The sequence below is a fragment of the Ceratocystis lukuohia genome (assembly GCF_044167205.1).
Source record: "Ceratocystis lukuohia strain C4212 chromosome Unknown Supercontig1_pilon, whole genome shotgun sequence".
Classification (NCBI taxonomy): domain Eukaryota; kingdom Fungi; phylum Ascomycota; class Sordariomycetes; order Microascales; family Ceratocystidaceae; genus Ceratocystis; species Ceratocystis lukuohia.
This window is the reverse complement of record NW_027263520.1, coordinates 658,517-679,535: the sequence shown is the minus strand read 5'-3', so window position 1 is coordinate 679,535 and position 21,019 is coordinate 658,517. Positions and strand designations below refer to the sequence as shown.

Here is a 21,019-nt window from a genome sequence, read left to right as displayed (position 1 = left end):
AATACCAAGTTAAATGAGCCCTTACACCATAGACGACATGTTTTTCGTTATTCTACAGGATCAAGAGAAAGCGATTTTGGAAAAAACGTTTGTTTAGTAGAAGATTAGGATATGACAGGTCCAGATGCCAAGTTGCCAAAAAACCCATTTCGTGTCGTAAGTCTCATTAAGGTGTGTTGTGTGTATGTGTGTGTGTGTGTGTGTGTGATAGAGGATGGTTTGGAAGGTGAGGACAACAAGAGAAAAAGAAAAACCAACAGCAAAAAAAAGGGATAAGATAGAAAAGAAAGAAAATAAGAAAAAAAAAAGCCGTGAACCAGCCGCGCTATGCAAATAGATGCGTGAAATGAGATTTGTGCCCATGGAAAATTCGCGCTGTATGAACGAGTGTGACGAAGAATAGCAAACGCAAAAAAGGGAGATGGGGAAAAGGTGATGTGAAGAAAAGAATTGAAGGGGGCAGCGAGACACAAACAGAAACTATTATAGTGTTATAAATACAAACGTGAAAAAAAGACAAACAAACCAAACCCGAAAAAGAGCACTACCGAACGAGAACAACCTCGTTGATCTCGTTTTCCGTCGTGGTGTTATATGTGCTATCCCACGGCGTTCCATTTGCTGTGAGCTCGAGCGAAAACGTGCTGCGGCGTGGCGTGTCGTCCGTTACGGGAGACATGCTGCCGCTCACGCTCCCGCTGCTGGACGTGATGCCCGAACTGCTTCCCACAGTCCACTCGTCGCTGTCAGTCTGTAATCGAGATGCTCCCAGAATGTTGAGCGAGTACGCAGAAAATTCCTCGTCAAACACGCTACGCCGCTCGCCGTACTCGACGTACTCGTAGTCCCAACGCCACGACTTGTCGGCCTGACGACGCGGAAGGAATCTCGTACGGGCAAAGTAGAAAAATGCCAGGGCAATCAACGCGCCACCCACAAGGTCAATGGCATAGTGGTGGCTCAGGTACATGGTGGCCCACCAGATCCAGCCCACGTAAGCAATGAAAAGAGGACGCAGGTGAGGGAAGCAGTAGCTCATGAACATAGCCTCTAGCACAGCATTACCAGAGTGCATAGAGGGAAAGGCGCCAAAGGGCAGCGGAGCAGTTGTAAAGCTTGTGGTGTACATGTCAACACCAAGGATCTTGTCAACACGGGCAAGACCAGCGGGTGAGCCGGGCATGCCGTAGGCGGCGGGCACAAGGCCACGCTCGTTTTCGTACCACGGGGGGGTGCAGGGGAAAATGAGTTGGATGGTGACGCCGAGGACGTTCATCCAGCCCAGCGCCTTAGCGAAGACAGGAGCGGTGCCCGGAGCACTAAAAGCGAACATAATAAGAGCGCAGACGAGGGGGGCACCAAAGTGGCAGATTCCGTACGGCAACCATGCCAGGAGGTCGAGAATGGGGTGGGTGTGGGCGGAGAGGATGTTGGACAGGTTAGCACCATAGAGGACGTTTTCCAGGGCAGGCAGAACCCGGACCCAGATGTGAGGTCTGTAGCCGGCGGGGATGAATCTGAAAAGAAAGAAGATATTAGCTTGAATACGTGATACGGTTATCCAAGTGTAGAAACAGGAAAGGAACACTGCTTACCGACTGCAGAAAAAGTACAGCAGATATGACCATACAGGCAGAGCAGGCCAAAAAAATTGCCGCGTTACTGGCATCAGGAAGATGATGGAGGCACCAATCATGCACACCAACTTGAGCAATGGAGCCGATGGCGTAATGTACATGCAAAACATTATCAGGGCGGCGAGGAATACATATTGCAAATCGAGGGCGGTCCAGCGATGGCGCTGAAGGGCACGGAGGGAGTCGGAGACGTTGAAGGAGGTCTGAAGATGTGTGACATCGTTGGGGTTGGGCAAAGCGACGTTGCTCTTCTGGCGGCTCCGGCCACGGATATGGCGATACTTTTGGGGAAATGGGTTGAGAGACGCAAGGCTCAAAGGGCCGTTGAGCTTGGGCTTAGTAGCCTGCATCAACGACGACAAGAAGTCTGCCATGTTGATGCTATTGGCGAAGGCGTCGGACAGGAGGGTGGGCTGAGAAGAGGGGGTAGAAGTTCGACGAAGGCAAGAGGAGATAGCACGACCGGTGAGGCTCGATCAGAGTGTCGATGACGACGAAGAGAAGCGGTGGATGTGGATAATTGACGTGCTAGCTTCGCCGTCGATGTCAGAGTCGAGTGGAGAGAGATACTGAGCTGACGATGAGTTGTCGTTGGATAGCGAGAAGCAACAAGCGACGAAGAAGGAAGAAGAAGAATAAAAGGAAGCAAAAAGACAACAACGAAGAACGAGGACGCTGAGCAAAGAGTTTGAAGGGGGAGGAGACCTAAAATAGGATCAATCGCGAACGACACAGGCCGACTTCGTGAAGCCAAGGGGACTTGTGCTTCTTTATGAGAATAGGAAAAACGGGGAAGAAGAAGGTTAAGAGGGAGAGAAGAAAAAGGCGAAGAAATAAAAAGCAAATAAAAAAGGAAGAAAAATAGGAACTGGCTATTACTGTGCTGTACTGTGCTGTGCTGTGCTGTGCTGTGCTGTGCTGTGCTGTGCTTCGCTGGATTCAGTGGACGAGGAAAAAATTGGCTGCCCTCCCGGCCTTGCTTTGTTAGCTTGGGTGCGTGCGTTCAAGTTCCTACAAGGACATGAAGCGAGAAAAGAAAGAAGAGAAAGCTGCAAGAGTAAGAGGAAAAAGAATGAGATTATTGAAATAAAAAGAAAAAAAGGGATTTTCTTTTTTCTTATTTGAACAAGGACAAGGGGCTAGCATACAAGCAGGTTAAAATGTAATATGGGGAAGCAGACGGGCCAAGAAAACAGCGAATTACAGAGAGAAAAAGAGCAGCAAGAGAAGAGAGGGAATTAAGAAGTAGAAAAAAATAAAATAAAATAAAATAAAAATTGAGAACAAGAGGAGCAGGAAGCAGGCCTGTCAAAAACTACAGAGAGAAAACGGACAAAAAGGGAAGGCCATGATTAGGGGGAAAACACAGAGAGGGGGCTGAATTCCCGAGCATTCCGAGCCACTGAACTTCGCATCCCCCCCCTGTTTTTGCCGTGGCCGTTGGGGACGAGAGAGCCTACAGTGGGCAGCAGCCACCAAGCGCAGGGGCTCCAGGCCATGGTCGCCGCTGCTCTTATTCTATCAGTCATTCCGTATGGCTGTCCATCTCTATGTCTTTGCCCGTCCCGTCCTGCGACTGCATCTGTTTCTTGTTTCTTTTCTCTTTTCTCCTTGAAGGCGAACTTAACATCACCAGAGACCAAGTGAGGAACAGAAACAGAGAGAGAGGATGAAAATATTACGCCATGATCCGGGCATGCCAGCTCAAGCAACAGGCCCAACCTGCCTATGCACAAAGTTATGCACGCTTTGTGCTATGTCGTCATAGACAGACAAAGGCACTAACCAGGTGGTCAATGGATCACCCAGTAGCCATGCAGCAACAAGCCCGTCTTATTTCAACTGGCGGCCAGCCGGCTCCCACACAAAGCCGAAATAGGCGAACAACAAGAAAGAGAAAAGAGCAAAATACATGTCGGCGTTGGATTGCCACGATGAAATCCGTCTAGGCCCAACATGGGCAGGAGAGTAATCGAAGCGAGAAGATAGCCAAAGGAATTTAGCGGGAATTTAAAAGGTCCAGCTTCGGATGTGCAGTCAAGGCAGAGCAAAAATGCTCCATCCTAGCACTTGTCATCCTTTTGCCAATTTTCTTACTACGAACGTCTGTCTAAACTCGACGCTGCGGGAGGCATAAAGAACCAGTACAAGCCAAGTCATGATAGTGGCTCGTTGTGCCTTGGGTTGCCATTGAGCCGTCTGCCTGGCCCAAGGCGGCTTAGCCATCTTTGGCTGGCTGCTGCCTTGAAGTCCTGCCCTCCTTTGTTCTTCTCCTTTCCTCTACACAAACCTCATCAACATGACAGGTCTACAGGAAAAACGACGATAGAGAGCAAGCCGTTCTACAAGGAAAGCCCCTCTCCCCTTTTAGGCTTCCCTCTATCACGGCCTCCCTTGTGTGAGCTGGCTGCACTACTGTTCATAGGCTGTTTTTAGGGAGCCCAGTGATAAGAGGCCACTGAAAGGCTGCAAACGGAGCGTCACAGGCAATTTAAATTATGACTATTAAATATAAAAGAAGAGGGGAAAGGCAAAAAGGCAAACTCTCTCTTGGCATTAGGTCAGCCTGATATTTAGCAACTTGCAACACAGACACAGCAGAGACCTGTGCTAGTGAGGCTTAGTTTTTTTTTTTTTTTTTTTTTTTTTTTCACGAGTTAGACAGAAAAACAGCCAAGCAGGCAGCAGAAAAACTCAGCCTTAACGATACATAGCACCTGTTTCTGCTATTTTCTAACTCTTGACTTCCGCCTCTGTTGCTCTGAGCCAGCTTTGCCCCGTGCTTTGAAAAAGGGGATAAGCAAGGTGCGTCCAAGTAAACAGTCGACCCGTCGTTATTGGCGAGACAAGATGAAGGGCAATGTACAGGGTACATTTGCCGTAGCAACCCTTAGCATGCACACCCAAGTCACATGTACCAAAGCACATCAGTACTTCTTTCACAAGAGGAAAAAGGCAGAGATGGGTCTTTGCACTTTGTTCAACGTCATCGTAACCTTTATTTTTCTGCTAGCCGTTTCTCTGTCGATATCCTCCATCAAGACCCTCCTCTAGTCTATTTGCAAAGTAAAATACCTCTTCTTGTTGTGCCGCCCATCTCTGTTTGGCCTTGTATCACCATCGTCAAATCGAAACCGCCTATTTCTATGACCCCCCCCAAATAGCATCCGACTTTGATGTGGGTGCATGCGCTAAGCAGCGACTCTATCTGCCATGCAGCAGATAAACAAGAGCAGGGCCTTGTTTTAGGATGCTCCCTTCCCCCTCCCCCCTGATTTTATTCATTCTACTTTGGCATGTGCTGAGTATATGCCATCTGTTGAAAGCCGCCGTTGGGTGGCCTTTGTTTCTCCGTGTCAGAGAATAAATAAATGCTCCTGGCATAAACAACTGTGTGCAATAATAAGTATAAGAGATGCCGCAAATAAACTAGGCCTCGCAACACAGACAAAGAACAGGCTTGTTTTGCTGGCTTTACCCTTCCTTCCCTAACACCCAAAAATGGATCAATGTTTCTGCCTTCTGCTAAGCTTTTGTATTACCAAATCCAGGTTATGAGCTTTGTTTGTTTCAGGCCCTGGTTGGCCGGGTTGTCTCTGGCTCTAGGCCTAGAAACCCTAAAGGCCTTGAAAAGCCTGGGTAATGCGAACCCAAGCTCTGAAAGGTGGTAAGTGCGCTGCTGTCTCAGTGCTTTTCCTTGCCCTGTTTCTTTTTTATAGCGGAGTCGAGCTGAGGGAATAGGGCACCACATGGCCCTGCCAGCTTCCCATTTGACCCTAAAAAGAACACAAGCACTATGGCATTTGACACTTTTTTGTTGCTTGACATATTTTGGGAGGGGGAGGGGCGGGGGGTTCTGGTACATTTGTCCCGATGCGAGGCTAAAGAGAAAACGAAGCCGGCAAGCCAAAGGAGACTTGGCTAAAATAAGGCCTTTTTCTAAAATCGCTGGTGGTGGTGTCTTCCCTGCGTCTGATAGATATGGTGATCGCAATTCACTAGAAATCGGGTGGCATTTTCTCATTCGCAAAAGGCCCCCTGCAAGATCTGGCAACACCACCGGAACAGCGTGAGAAGAAGCGACAGCAAAAGCTGGAGAGTCGCCAAGGGCCAAGGCACCTGCTATACCAGCCAAAACAGAGCTTGTCTCCTTTGGCCTTCGTGGTTTTTTTTTTCCAAGGAACTATGGCGCTATAAAAGGCCCTTGTTGAGCGCCTAGACCTTCTGAGCAAAAGCCTGGCACCAAGACTAGCTTCCCTCTACCCACACCAAGCCTAGATAAGTTTAAGGGCTTTCGACCAACGATCCAGCTCAAGAAAAAAGACAAGGTAGCGGGCTATGGCCGGTATTTTGCATAACTCCGACTCGGTCGGAGCCTAGGACGCTAAGGTGCCGAAACCCGAAGTCCCGCGATTAAGGGAGACACCATGTTGTGCCCGAAAGCCTTTCAGGGAAAACCCCCTCCCCCCCCAAAAAAAAAAAACACACTGCGTCTGTGTCTATACACTATCGCAAACAGAATCATCGAATGTATAAACCATATATTCTTAGTGGCCCAAGCGATGACGTAACTGTGCATCGGCGTGAAAAGGGTTACCACCTCAAACACCCACTTTAACACCCCATCAACCCCGAAGCGAACCTGTCTGCCAGCTTTTACGTTTCTTGTGCTTGTCTCTTGCTATACCCAAGCAGGCGGAACACCACCGAGAGATAAAAGCCTACACCTCTCGCGATCAATGCGTTTATAGCAAAAGAATCTTATCGGCCGCCATGGTGGACAAAAAAAGCAGATGTTATCTCAAGCACATGACTCTTTGCTTCTTTCTCCTTGTCCACCCATGCTTTCCGCATGGTCTTCCTCTCTTCTCTGGATTTTTAGACTTTTCCCCAGCCCCCTTCGTTACTTGTAGCTGAAAAAGAGAAAAAAAAAAATTCAGGTGGTGATAAGACATCGAAAGCGTGGGAGCTCCCGCTTGGAACGAAAGAAAAAAAAAAAGTCACATGCTTGAGCTGTTTGTTGTATTACCAAGCTCACATGTGCACACACAACACCTAGAACGTCAAAGCCCGGTTTATGCAATGTCTGTCCACCTTTGCTAGCGGGGTACTTGGAAGAGGAACCAGAAGGATGTGGATGAGAATGATAATAGTTTGAAACCCAGCAACAATGTCAGCGGCAATACAGACTTTGGAATGTGGGTAGACATGTGGCTTTCTTTCTCTTTTCTTTCACTTTCTTTTACAGATTATCAAGATAGATAACCGGTCGAGTATGCTGCCAAAAATGATAGGCCTATGTCTCCTCATGTTTATATGACCAAGGGCCCGCTGACCCACGGTTTAATTATTTTGCCACTTGCATCTGCTCCTCCCGCGAAGCCTCATCCGCAGTCGATAGAGTCCGCCTAACCAAGGCAAACTATAGTCAAGACGCATCACCGCTGCCCAGGCCGACAACGATGGCGATGGAATCAGGAAGGCGATTCTAGTGGCTCGACTCGCACTAAATCCTATCAATCTCTGTGACTGATCGCAGATTTATCAGGTCGGGGTCGGGGTCGGGGTTGGCCATCGGTAATTGGAAAGGTAAGAACACACATTTGTCATCCTGCTCTGCTCGACCAAAAAAAAAAAAAACTTCTTTCTTCCTCCTCAACCTTATCTCCATGGCCCTCCCCCTGTGGCCGTTCCTTTGGTGAGAGGGGAGATTATGGGAGTGGACTGATTTTAGTGGGTTTAATCTCGTCAACATAAAAGACCTACCCAACTCAGACATAAATATACCCAAGCTACCACTAAACCTGGCCTTGTCTGGCTGCCATGAGGCTATTTGCTGAAAACAGGAGTGAGTGTGTCACAAGCCACAGGCCAGGTGTTGCATTGTAGCAGACTACAGTAGTAGTCTGACTATAACAGGGTGCTATCAAGTGTTTCACCTAGAGACATTAAGAGCGGCATCACAAGCATAGGCCTTGTGCTGCCCTTGAAGTCATGTTGGTAAACCTTGCATCTCAAAACAAGGTTTTTCGCTTTTCTTCACTCCTTCTTAGTCTGCTGGGTGTGGGTAAAATGAATATACCCACTCATGCATAGGAGGAAGACTAGCGAGTCAGGCTTGAGTTATCGCATCAGGAGGGGCCAGTTGGCCAGCTATTGACCTGGAAATTTGAGGAGACAAAAGACGAACGAGAACCTAGTAGAGGAAACCAGTCCTAGGGAGAGAAAAAAGGAATGTCTGTGCACAAAAAAAATAGCCATTAGTAACCTCATGTGTAGTGAAGCGTGATGTGATATAGCCATTCACAACCGAGTCGAAAAAAAAAACGCCACATACACTGTCATTCACTGCCAATCTGCGAACAACTTTATTGGCAACAAAATGAAAGATCCATGTCGGGATGTTCTTTGCACATCGCAATCGGTTATCCGAGTTCGAAGTATCAAAATCGGATGTTGGTGGATGAGAGGAGAAAAGAAGCGACGTTTGGTGCCTCTGTGGCATCACGTGACCCAACACAATCTTTGTCTTGTGTCGTCAGTGTGAAGAAAGAGAAGGGCGGTGAGCCGTCAGAGCCGGATGTCGAGCGTTTAACCAGGGTTTAGCCTAGCGCTGTCCTTACTAGCAAGGCTACGATAATCAAACAACCCATCGTAAGCTTGCAACAAGCTAACTTCATGACGGCCATCTTGCCTACTTCTGCCCCTTATTCACCAACTCCACTGCCCTAGCGCAGAATCATTCCTTCTTTTTGTTGGGCTTCCAGGCAGCTATTTGTAATGACATTATGGCAGGGGCCCTGTTCGTTGTAGCTAACTTAGCCGCTCGGCTGACTGCACATCTGACGGGCGCCGAGATTTGCAGAAAAAACGAGGATGGCTGGGAGGAAAGAAAAGAAAAAAAAAAGAAGATAGAGTAGTGGCAAGTAGGTTTCAACCGAAACCCATATACTCTATCAATACACCGGCTCTTCTTCTTCCCTTCAAAGCTGACTACTATTGCATACGTTACACGTTGTTTGCGGGCTTGTTTTCCTGTCTCCTCATCACGCCGATATGAAGCAAATTCAGACACTCACCTAGCCCTGGCCACGATATGAAGTCCACTAGGTGCTTTCGATTATATAACATCGGGAGCTTCGCATTCCTCCTCTTCTTTTTCCTCTTTTAGCCCAACTAAGCCAAGATAAACAAGCTAAGCGAAGCGAAAACCTTGTCTGTTTGCCTGCTGATGACAGAGTTAAATCCCGACTGCCTACTGCTCTTTAGGGCCTATTGAGTTCTCAACCACTAATCCCATCCCCTACAACACGTCCATAGAAAGCTACCGATGCCAGGCAGCCAAATCAAGCCATTTCTAATCCCCGACCCTTACCTCCGATCAATTTCTAATGGCCCTTTCCATCTTTGTCAGCCCATAATCATAATGCTTTTTTTCCCCTAGAGGTTTATGTCGTTTAATTCGGATCGTTTTTATTGTTGGCCCAAGAGGAGAGAAAACAGGCGATGATCCCATCCCATCTTCTCTTTACTCTGGTTTCTCTTTTCTTGCTGCCAGACGTAAGCTACCATCTTCGGGGCCCCGGAGAAATGAAACCTAGGGCTTTTTAATGCTAATGGTCAAGAGATTACTCAAAACCTCAAAACCCGAGCTCCTTATCCCAGGGGTTTCGTTACCTTGGTATTCGTAGGTTTGTTTCCCTATGTAGCGGGAACCCCTATAGAAATCGACAGGCCTTGAGGTCCCGCTCCACATCCACCACATTATTCTCCTCCTCGCCCCCAAAATACTAACTAGCCCCCCCTTTGCTTCACAGGTCAAGTTCGGGAAGCCTAAGTTACCGTTGCCTGGCTTGTCTGGGGCTGGGTTGACTTGGCCGCTGGTTTCACATGCGTCTACATTTTGACTGGCTGCCTGCTATCCCTTCGACGTTGGCTCCTCAGGTGTTGGTGGGTTAGGCTTGTCCCAGGTGCGCTGTATCTCCTAAATAGACAGGTCTTTGAGCCTGTCTCTGATCTCATGCATGCTGTTCGTGTTCATTGGTGTCTTATTCGTGTAGAGTAGTGGTGCAAGCATAGAGCCAGTATAGATCCTTTGTCTGGGGGAGCACATAATACACACACATCTAGTTCTTGTCATCTTCTTGTGTGTTCGCCTAGGGTTTCAGTGTTGTGCTGCTCTCTACTCTTTCTTGTTACCACAAATCTACACTTTCCTACCAATCACGCGTTTCCCTTCTATGCACATGTCTCTATCCCGCGGACAATCTGGTCATATAAATGCTCTCTATGATCTACATTTGATGTATATATTTGAATAAATCCTCCGTGATGAGAGACAACTTGTTGTGTATTAATCCCCTTTTGTTTTCTCTGCTGTCCTGCCTGTTATACCCCATCTCGGGTCCCACTATTGCTTGTCTGAACCTTATAGCGAGCTTAATCTCAATGCTCTGAAGCACTCTCTCTACTCTGCCCTGACACAAGGGTCATTTGCAAGAGGCCTCTCGTTCTCCTTCGCATTAATGGGTTGCCAACTTCATGGTTTGCAGCAAGTTCATGTTCAAGATCCATGTCCATAGGAGTCCTATCCTCTGACCCTGTTATAATATGTTGCGGATACGCGTATTGGGTCAATCACGCAAAGGAGGGCTCAAGACGTTCTAGTAGAACAAAAGCTTGGCCCGCAAGGCATCTTTTTTTGTCTTGCTATTCTGGGATGACAGGAGAAAGTGAACAACTAGATACACAAGTAAGTTCTACTTCCTCCCACCGGCTTACTTTGTATGTGCGTGCTTGTTGTCAATTCCACATCCCTTTCCTGCAGATTCGGAGGCGAGGGGGTAACAAAAAGCCACTTAAGAACATGGCCCATATACCTCATCATCGTACCTGCAACTGGCAACTCAAAAGACACCGCATCACGCTGTCTCTTGTACACCCCATGCTCTGGTTTGTTTCCTGCTTGTGCCACTCACTCTTACTTCTTAGCGGACATGGTGGTTTCCCTCCCCCCCTTGTAACTAACAGGCGGAGACCGAGACGGAGCTTGATTGTTGTTTAAAACTCCCGTGATCGACACCACGTAGGCTTTCTCATGCTCTGAGAGTCAACTGCTGATGGCTCCTTTGACTGTGCGATGGTCACACAGATCCATGTTGAAGTGAGCGTGTATACACCTACGTCAGACTTCCCTTGTGGGCCTCAATTATCCTCTTTTTGCCATGACCTTGGCCCATTTCCGCAAGACTGACATTGGATTTTGATATTTCATCTTAACAGTAGATGTCTACAACGCTGATATATTCATAATTTGAAAGTAGAGACTCCTTTCTGGCGGTTGAAGGGCATGGTTACACAGGTAAGCATGAGTCAGAGAAACAGCATGTTTGGACGGGAGCTGGCAGAAATGGGTCTCTTATCTGGTATCTAGGCAACATCGTTTACAGGTTGCAGCTGGCTCGGAGAGATAATTTTCTGTGCTCTATATGGCCTATAATTATGACGGCTAGTTGAGACGGTATGGTATACTCATGTGCGTGAGCATGTGCGCTGTCCGTGTTTGCCGCATGCGTTGCCTGTGTCTTGACATGCATAGGGGTATGTTTGTTGGTATAGAAATATGCATTTGCTACGATAGCTTATTTTTGCCGGCTTGGTTATGTTTATGTTGATGTTGGTCGTGATGATGCTTTTTGCGGGCGACGTCTGTCACTCTCTCGTGCATGTCACGTGACTACACACATGTAGTAATCATCATTTGGGCTCATTCCACCTCGCTATGTTGGGCTTAAAAAATAGAGCCATTCGCATTGCATTCCTATGGCTATTGTCTAGCAGGGGCTAAAAACAAAAGACATCCCATACGGCATCATATCGTAAACTGCGTGTTGTTCTGCTTGAAGGCGGTAAAAAAAAAGTGTTTATGGTGAAATATTTGTTAGAGCAGTACTTGAGATGAGACGGTTGCTGAATGCCAAGCTAGGTACTTCGCTAACAAATAAGGACTGAAGCTAGTTCTTAGTGCTCTCTACATTTACATATACATGTTAAGGTGGACAACGCCAGCGAGACTGGAGCGTTACAGTAGCTACAGCGGTATGCAGCACATATTATAGGGCTAAATTTAGGCCTTACTTTTCAGTTAGAACGGCTGATGATACAGAAGATAGAACAGCCCCGCTAGACAACTATTTGGCCTGCTAGTAAAAAGAAACCAAAAAGATCACACGTTAATCACAAGCCACCATCACAGCCTTGCTTATTATATCGCTCGCCTCTTTTCTTTTTGACCACGTCCTTCTCCGCCAAAGTCGACGCCAAAAATCGACAGCATCCACCGGCTTCTCTGCACAAGGAGCAAGCCTACGCCAGAGAAGAAAGAAAATAAAGACTACAAGGCAACCTGTCAACTTGAACCTCGATAACCCGGAACGCCACGCACAAAAAAAAAAGGGGGCTACAGCTTCACTCTCCATCTTCAACTCCGCCGAAGAAATAGATAGCTCGCGATACATCTCCCACCTCCTATATTTATTTATTCCTGCCGTACTCTGCATTAGATATCTCACGTCTCACAGGCCAATCCATACCAATTGACTGACAAAGGCTATTTGAAGAGACACGAGATTGCGCCAGATAGACAAGGCACAAGAAGAACCCGATTGAACGCCCGAATCTGATAAGCCATTGTTTGCAACTAACGGCACCATAAGCTCAGTTCAGGCCGCCGCATAATATCCAGTGCTACCCTCACGAACCGCTACGAAACTCAACCTGACGATTGACGCCGACTCCCGCTCTAGCCCTTTTGCTTTTTCCTATCTTCCCTTTTTTTGTTACTATTAATACAACTTTGGCTGTCTCTATTCCCCCCCCCCCCCTCGCATACATATATACATATACATTGACACGCAATGTCGACTACTACTTCAGGCCTTACGAGACGACGTGGTGGTGGCGGCGGCGGCGGTGGTGGCGGAGCCTCAGCAGATTCCGAAGCCCGCAACTCCCCAGTTCCTGGCCATCGCAGCGACAACAGCGGCCCTGAGACCAGCTTTGAGAACTCAGAGAATGGCCACAAGATTGCCTACGACCCGCGCGACATGAACGAGAGCGCCGAACGCAGCAAACAGCCCAAGCTGACGCTAATGGAGGAGGTGCTGCTACTGGGCCTTAAGGATAAGCAAGGTTACCTGTCTTTCTGGAACGACAACATTTCGTATGCTCTGCGCGGCTGCATTGTTATGGAGTTGGCCCTGCGTGGCCGCATTAGCATGCAAAAGGATGCTAGCAGGCGGAGATTTCCCTTGCCCGAGCGTGTCATTGAGGTTATCGATGATACCCAGACGGGCGAGGTGCTTCTGGATGAGGCACTAAAGATGATGAAGCACAGTGAGAAGATGAGTGTAAGCGCGTGGATTGACCTAATGAGCGGTGAGTTTTCTCTTTCTACTCCTTGTCTTTTTTGTTTTCCCATTTCCTCTCCCGGCTGTTGTTGGTTGTATTTCTTTTTGTTTGGTGCGCTCCATCCGGCTAACTTTTACTTCTGAAAGGCGAGACATGGAACCTCATGAAGATTGGATACCAGCTCAAGCAGGTCCGCGAGCGCCTGGCAAAGGGCTTGGTTGACAAGGGCATTTTGCGCACAGAGAAGCGCAACTTTTTGCTATTCGACATGGCAACGCATCCGGTGGCCGATGGAGGTGCTAAGGAGGAGATCCGGCGTCGTGTGCGCAATGTGCTGACACAGCGCACCGTCGTGCTTAACGCATCAGAGTTCTTGCCCGAAGAGCTGCCACTGCGTGCCGTTCGCACCGTGGCCATGGTATGCGCAGCGTATGCGGCAAATGTGCTTGAGAATGCGCTGGCAAACTTGGGCCATGAGGCACGCGAGCGCGCGTTTGTCCAGACAGATGACATGCTAGCCGACTATGGCCAGTGGCCGTTTGGCCGCAAGGCAGTCAATAATGGGGTTGCAGCGAACCTGCCAAGTCTCATTGCCGATGTAAGTGAAAGACGGGTCAGATGGGGCGGGCCGAATACAGAATCACTAACCAAGTTAACACTTTCTCCTTTTTTTCTTGTTTCGTTAGGAAATCAACGCCAACAAGGACAGAGAGCTACAGCTGGAAGTCATTGCAGCCTGCATGAACGTGTTCACACGGTTGGATTCCTTGCTATAGACAGGACGGAGCGAAGACGACGGACGAATGAACAGAGAGAAGCATAGCTGGGAGAACGACAACCCGATAACCAGAAATAAGAGTTAAATGGAACGGACGGACGGGCGGACAAGGCTGTCTTACGGGTTTCCCTTCCTCTTTTTTTTTTTTTAAGTTTCCTGATCGGCCCAGTGCAATGCTACTACAAGTACAAGTATAGTGAGAGGAGGGGAGGAAGGAGGAGGCAGCGAGGGTAAGAGAAGGGGGAGGGAAGAGTCGGCGGCTCGGAGGCTTGCCGTCTATGAGAAAGAAGAAGAAAAATAGGCATCATTGTTGTTTTCTGGACATGCTGCCAGTCCTAGCCAGACTTTGGTCCTCTCATTCTCTAGGTCTTTATGTCTTTTTTTTTTTTCTGATAAAGAAAACATGCATATGTGCATACGTAATACACGCGCAAGACACAACCACAATCCGTACGATTACGATGTTCTTCTACCTGGAGGAGCTGGTGCTCGCAGACAACCCTAGCTTTTTGCCCAAGAGGAGGGCGGGGGGCTAGGGTGAGGTGAGCATGGGGAACAGGATGGAGCTGTCTTTTTGCTCCTGGCCTGGCTTGACCTGACCTGTTGGGCTATAATAGCATTATCATTATGTTTCACTGCGACTTCCAAGTTTTACCACTACGGGGAGGGAGGCGGAAGCGGAGGGCAAGAGCGAAGATCTTGACAGAATGAGGAAGATATGCGTGCCATGTCTTTTCCTTCTTTTGCTTCTGGCCCCCTTTTGCCTTGGTCGTTAGGTTACATCCCGCGCCCGGCAATCTCCTCGAGTCCCTTATTCCGGGCTTCAACCAGGAGAGAGACGAGGGGAGAAATAGAACCCTTTTCGTCCTTGGTCTTGGGGCCTGGGAGTTCTTTTCTTTTCTTCTTTCTGTTCTCCTTCTCTGGCTGGAGTAGGCGCGCTAGTCCTTGCTCCGTCCGACGAGCTGTGTCCAAGTGTAGACGACAGTAGATATTGTGAGGTTTCTGCGTCTATCTGTTTTGCTTGAGAGTCTAAGGGGGTTATTGGACGACTGACTGGCCATGATGCCTGAGGTTGAAAGGGGGCGAGGCATTCGGGAGGAGGGAGGAGGGACAAGGGACGCAGTGATCGACGGCGACACGAGGCCAACTACATATTAAGCATGAAGATGAACAGAGGAAAGAGAAACAGGAATATCACATCATGAACACCGACGACGCTAGTTGGCCATGCGAACAGAGCCATAGCTCTTGTTTTGCGTCCGGGCCTGGCCGGGCCTGGTGCGCTCTTGGTATTTTAGAGAGGTTGTTTTCAGGCGTGATTTGCCTAGATGAAACAAGCAGCATAGAAGAAGCACCGAGGGTTGTTCCTCATGTATCGTTGTTGGAGAGACAGACAGAAGATGGGAGATGGAGGGGCAAAGAGCAAGAGCAGTAAAAGGGCCCAGCGTAGCACCAAGGCATGTTGAATAATGTAGCAGCAAGTGCAACTCAGGCCCTGTTTTCATTTTTCTTTTCTTTCACGAGATTACAAGAGAAAAGGGTAAAATAGAAAGAAGAGAAAGAGGCATAATTAAACGGAAAACAGGCTCGTAAAGGACAGGGCAGCTTTTCCCTGCTTTGTTTTCTTGCTTTTCTTGCTTTTCTTGTATTTTTCTCTTATTTACTCTCATCTTTCTGCCATGTGAAAAGGGTCTTAAAGCAGGGATTCTTTTATTTCACCATGGGCCTAATGGAGGGTGACAGTGGGCAGATAGATAGCTGGGGATGTGCTGGTTGGGCTTAGGACGAGGGTGGTGGGCCTTTGAGCTCTGTAATGTAGGCAGTAGCTACAGGCGAATGGGGCCGTTTTCTCTGCCATAGACCCCTGTGAATGGATATGATTTTTACTGGCCATGCAGTATTCTTCTAGGGCTCTTTCAGGGTTCTCTCAGGGCCGGGCTCTCTCAGGCTTCTCTTCTGGACCCTGTTGTCAGCATGCTGGAACCCTGTCAGCGGCCACACTAGAACAGGGCTAGGTCGGAACAGCAAGACCAACCAGGGCAGTGCCAGTGCCAGTGTCAGTTAGCTGCTTCGTGTCCCTCCTTGGACGAGGACTGTGTGTTGTTCTCTGCGTATTATGGTGTGCTGTCTGTCTTTGCCTGTCTACCTGCTGGGCTTTCTGGTTGATGGGCCTGGTCATTCTCTTGTCCTTTCGGTCATGGGCTTCACATCTAGGCCCCTCCAGAGGGGGCTTTTCTGCTCCTAATGCTGGGCCTTTGCTGGTGTTGCATTTGCTCATTTCCAACTCTGAATTTTCGTTTCCTTCCCTTTTCCTCGACTTTTAAATTTCTTCAAATTTAACCTGGCCGCCTCCGTCTTTATTCTCGTCGCTCCTCTTCGAACTTTGGCTTGTGTCCACTTCGCCGCTGTCCTTGTCCTCTTCATTGCCGTCTTCTCCTTACTTCTTGGCCTCATTGGTCCCCATCGTTACGCTGTTTCTCCTCCCCTCCCCCTCCCTCTCTTCCCTCTCCCTCGTTCCTCGTTTGTGTTCCTTGGTCTGCTCGCCGTCTATCCGACTGATTGCTGTGTGCTTTTGTACGACCCGTGCTGCTGCTATTGGGCCATCTGACCTGACCTGACCTCTCACGCGCCTCTAACTCGAGCTTCATAGCTTGGTCTTCGATCTAGACCCGGCTTTTTATAAATTCATATATAATATAATTCCCGACGCATCGACCCTAGCTAGCGACTGCACGGAACCCAGCCGTTTGTCGACTTGCGACTGAGAGACAGCAAGCACAGATAACGCAGGCGTATACATCCACCCACATCTGAACAAACGGATACACACTTCCGTAGACGCACGCGCACGCACGCACGCACGCACGCACGCACATACCTAGACACTTCTCTCCTCACCTCTTTATTTTTCTGTCCCATAATATGGCGCTGTCCAAGTCACAACCTGCGGCCTCCACCACAGCAGCACATTCCAACAACAGCACAGACAACCACCATCACAACCAGAACCAGCCCACACCAATCCCCATATCCATCACAATTTGCGGCGATGGTGGCTGTGGAAAGTCCAGCATCACCCTGCGCCTGGTGCGCTCGCAATGGACCTCTGAATACGACCCCACCATCGAAGACTCATATACCATCACCCGTACCATTGACGGCCACACCTACCATCTAGGCCTAACCGACACTGCTGGCCAAGAAGAATATCGCGGAATGTGGGCCAGCAGCAATCTGGGCGCTGACGCCTTTCTGCTCGTCTACGACATCACCAGCCCCGACTCACTGCACACCCTGCAATATTTCAACGATATGATTGACATGGAAGCCGAGACTCGCCTTGATAACGCCGAGCGCGCCCGCTCTGCCGGCCTTACCCCTGACCAGAGCTTCTCCGTGTTTGGCAGCACTGGAGCCAAGACTGTACCGCCGGTCAAGCTCCTTGCCGGCAACAAGTGCGATTTGCAGGAGAGCCGAGCTGTCTCTGCTGCCACTGGCCTTGACTGGGCCCGCAAGCACGGTTGCGGCTTTATGGAAACCAGCGCCCGCCTTGAGGTCAATATCGAGGAGACCTTTGCTCTCATTGTGCGTCGCGTTATGGAGGCTCGTCGGGCTACTGCCGGCGATGACCTAATGACTATGGGAAACCACTATGGCGCAACAAAACCATTGACGCCACTGTCGCAGGGCGCCGCTGATGGCTTCGGCAATGAGAAAAGAGCACCGGGATTTAGAGGGCCCAGTTTTAGCAGCGACAAGGTCAGGCGTGGTGGTGGCGGGTTCTGGCGGCGATTGCGATGTTGGTAGCGCAGGCGGAGTATGAGAAACAAGAGGAACACATGTGGTGATGATCCTCTTGTCGCTTTCTTTCTCTCTCTTTCTTGCACCATGCGTTTTGCGTAGCCCGACTTCCTTTTTTTTTGTTTCTTATTTCCCTTTGTCTTTTTGTTTCTTGCTTTTTGTTTTATTTTGCCTCATCTACTCTTGCTCGGCCCGTTTTGTTGTCTTTTTTAGTGTTTCTTTTGGGGATACCTCGATATGCGTTTGGTTTTTTTTTATCTTCTCTGCGGTGCAAAAAAAGGAAGCGCACGTTTCTGCTGTTCTTTTGTTCTTTCTTTTGTTCTTGTCTTTAGGTTTGGTGGTCGGGGTTCGGTGGTGGTGGTGGGTGGGTGGGGATGACGATAGACGCTATACGTAAATGTATGTACATATTATATACACGTTCACACACACACACACACACACACACACACACACACACACAGTCATTTGAGCATTACAACACCACTCTATCTCACCCGTGTCATGCTTCCTTGATTCTGTCATCTTGTGCACCGGTGCTATCGGTGTGTTAGTGACCGGGCCCGGCTTTGGTGGCTGTCTTCTAGGCCTTCTATCTGCTGTAGTTATGCTTCTGCTTCTGTGTCGCGCAGCCCTCCTCCAAAGTACCTTTGGCACATTTCCTGTCCTATTTCTTTTCCTGTGCCTGGTACCACTTTGACCATGCAAGCCAGTCACTGTACTCAGCCTTCGCTTTGCTCCCCTTGTACCGCTGAACCCGCAAATCCAACTTCTGCCAATCGCCCATTCTTTCTCTCCAGCCTGCTTTGTAAACAAGATTCTCCAGCGTCTCCTCCTTCGTCCAGCCCTGCTCGACCATGACATCAGGCAGGTAGGTGCCGGAAAACGAGCGCCCACCGACCATAAACTTGATGTTGATACCGTGCAGGCCTATCTCCCAGTCAAACTTATCTGAACACTCTTCGAAGTCCGTCAGCAGCGTAACAGCCGACTGAAGCTGGGGCAGTTCCTTGGCTGTGACCGGCCGGAAACGCGAGTCGTGCATTGCCGACACTACCGCATATTCGGGAAGAGCGTCGGCTAGCGGGCCTGGAGCAAACTGCCCAATACAGCCCCGGAGATGTGGCTGCGTCCCGGGTGTTTCATAGATATTCCACGTCACGAAAAGCGGGCAGACATCCTCGGGCTGGGCTGAGCTTGTATCAACGGAGCGTGATGGGACAGAGGGATTCGCACTGGTGTAGGATGGCCAGGAGGCTAGGATTTCGGCCAGTGAAGCGGGCTCACGTGAGGCGAGTTCGGCATCGAGTGTTTCGAAGCAAGCGATACTGTGAACCACGGAAGCCATGACGAAGAGGGAATATACGAGAAAAGTGTTTTAGAGCGGTAAAATTTGCAAAGAAGCGAAAAGAAGGGGAGTTGGTAAGGCTGAAACTAAGGGCTGTTATTTCCCCTGCGATAATAAAAACGGAAGGAAGGAGGATATTATCAACAGACTAATAAGCTCCTTCCTTGAAAGCTGGAAAGTGGGGTTGAGGAGGGAAAAAGAAGTCTGCTAAATTGGATGTTACCAATGCTGTATTGGTTGCGACCCTCTGTTAACCCCAAGAGGTTGCTGATATAGACCCTAATAAGACGATGGGTTTAACGTATGACAGGTGAGCTATGGCTCAACAAACTTACACTCAAGATTCAATAAGACAAGGTAAGAAAGAGATGGCTCAGGGTAGTATTAATTACCATTACCCCCTATAACACCGCTGACATAGACTCGACGTTTCTATGGCGCCAGAGGGTGTTGTTTGACTTGAAATACAGTGAGTGACAAGGGGATTGATCCCCTGCTAGCCATGACAATGTACATTAACTATTATCCAAAATAGGAGCGTAGTGACCATAGGATAAGGTCCTACTTGGGGCCGGAACAATACGTTGCTATAATGTTCGCCGCGGCTTTTGAAGCGGCAAAGCTGCATGGAAAGCATTATACACTTGTCTTGATAGCTGGGCAGCTTCTTTATCTAGACATGCCGAATGGAAATTGAGGGAATGGCACGAGTACGAATAGATTATAATTAGAGAGTAAAAGTCCCTCCTGGCTGCTATGAGATAGGTGAGTCGACTTGGTCTTGTGAACTCTGCCTCTGCCTCTGTCTTTGGTCTTTGGCTATGGCTCCCCCTCTTTCCTTTTGCCTCTCTACCACCGGCAAACGCTTTTGATAGCCGCCCTGCTGTTCGTATATTGTGCTGTCTCGTTTGCTCCACCGTCAATTCTGCTTGTATCCCCGGCGATCCCTTTCCAAAATGAGACCCTTATTCACTGGTCTTACTCTCTTGGCTGTTCATGGGGCTGGCTATTCCCACTACTTTGTTTGAACCTGAACTGGATGACAGGGATATGTGATCCTCCGTCAGCACAACATCATGTACCCAACAATATAACGGCAAACAGCGTGCATTACATTAGCCCACCGTGCATATTGCTGTTTTCCCCATTCATTCCGGTGTGATTCTGACGGGGGGCCTGGTGTTATGTAGTGCTGCCAAGCTGGCCAAGTTAAGAATGGCGGTAGCCAGACATGAGCATAAAAATACGCGGTATTCTTGTGCAATGAAGCGAAATTGAATTGATTCTGATCAAAATTACGCAAAAAATTGCATCTTGGTAAAGAGACAGCCGGTTGCCTGATCTGCACTAGTACAGGCTTTATACACGTGTTGTTGGAGAGCCGGAAACCCATATAATCAATTTTGATAGTTCAAGACTTGCATGCATGCACATGCCACCTTTCCCATTGCTTCCCTTTGTTTGAGTCGTCTCGCGCGCTCCAGCTAAGGATCACTTCTACTCCTGGCGGAGATGGGCGTGGAAGAAAAAAGGAAAGTTAGAGGAGTTGGAAAGTGCAGCATGGCACGCACAGCCAAGGGCTTTGGTGGGGCTTCGTGACCGGCCTGTACTTTGCATCTAACCTATCCAACGAATCATAGCTGGGATTCTTGAATGCTCAAACCGAGAAAGGAGTATCTCCAAGGCTAGCAGCAAGAAGTTGTCTGGTACATTGAAACGCCTTGGAGCAAACGGGCTGCCAAACGACAACCCTAGCAAGGTGGCATTGTGATTTCCTGTATAGCGTAGCGATAGTGTGTGTGTGTATGCGGGAGGGGAGGGCCGGAGGAGACGATAGTATCTCGCAATGCAGGTGAAGGGGAGAGAGATGCGTGCCGTTTGCTTCTAGCCCTGATATTGAATTGGTCTGGCGGAGAGACTTGAGCCCGAGGCTCGAGGCTTTGGCTCTCGAATTTGCTTAAATACTAGAACGTTCGGCTTCTTTCTCATCTCGAAAGACTTGTCCATCATCCTCATCACCTACATTTTCGTTGCTCTTTCTTAACA

At 48.8% G+C, this 21,019-nt stretch overlaps 4 protein-coding genes across 4 annotated transcripts; 2 read left to right on the top strand and 2 right to left on the bottom strand.

Annotated features, from left to right (window-relative positions):
- Positions 1 to 544: 544 nt before the first annotated feature.
- Positions 545 to 2,011, bottom strand: HOO65_010174 (Inositol phosphorylceramide synthase catalytic subunit aur1; the record flags this gene model as incomplete). Its single annotated transcript, XM_071005804.1, has 2 exons — positions 545 to 1,517; positions 1,596 to 2,011. The coding sequence occupies 2 exons, from the start codon at positions 2,009 to 2,011 to the stop codon at positions 545 to 547; spliced, it is 1,389 nt and encodes a 462-aa protein (XP_070861996.1).
- Positions 2,012 to 12,553: 10,542 nt separating this feature from the next.
- On the top strand, positions 12,554 to 14,329 carry HOO65_010173 (Vacuolar protein sorting-associated protein 74; the record flags this gene model as incomplete). Its single annotated transcript, XM_071005674.1, has 4 exons — positions 12,554 to 13,073; positions 13,193 to 13,644; positions 14,017 to 14,054; positions 14,260 to 14,329. The coding sequence occupies 4 exons, from the start codon at positions 12,554 to 12,556 to the stop codon at positions 14,327 to 14,329; spliced, it is 1,080 nt and encodes a 359-aa protein (XP_070861995.1).
- Positions 14,330 to 16,746: 2,417 nt separating this feature from the next.
- HOO65_010172 (Ras family protein) lies at positions 16,747 to 17,631 on the top strand (the record flags this gene model as incomplete). The annotated part of the gene is made up of 1 exon (XM_070999660.1): positions 16,747 to 17,631. The coding sequence occupies one exon, from the start codon at positions 16,747 to 16,749 to the stop codon at positions 17,629 to 17,631; it is 885 nt and encodes a 294-aa protein (XP_070861994.1).
- Positions 17,632 to 18,292: 661 nt separating this feature from the next.
- Positions 18,293 to 18,973, bottom strand: HOO65_010171 (ammecr1 family protein; the record flags this gene model as incomplete). The annotated part of the gene is made up of 1 exon (XM_070999659.1): positions 18,293 to 18,973. The coding sequence occupies one exon, from the start codon at positions 18,971 to 18,973 to the stop codon at positions 18,293 to 18,295; it is 681 nt and encodes a 226-aa protein (XP_070861993.1).
- Between the last annotated feature and the right edge of the window lie 2,046 nt (positions 18,974 to 21,019).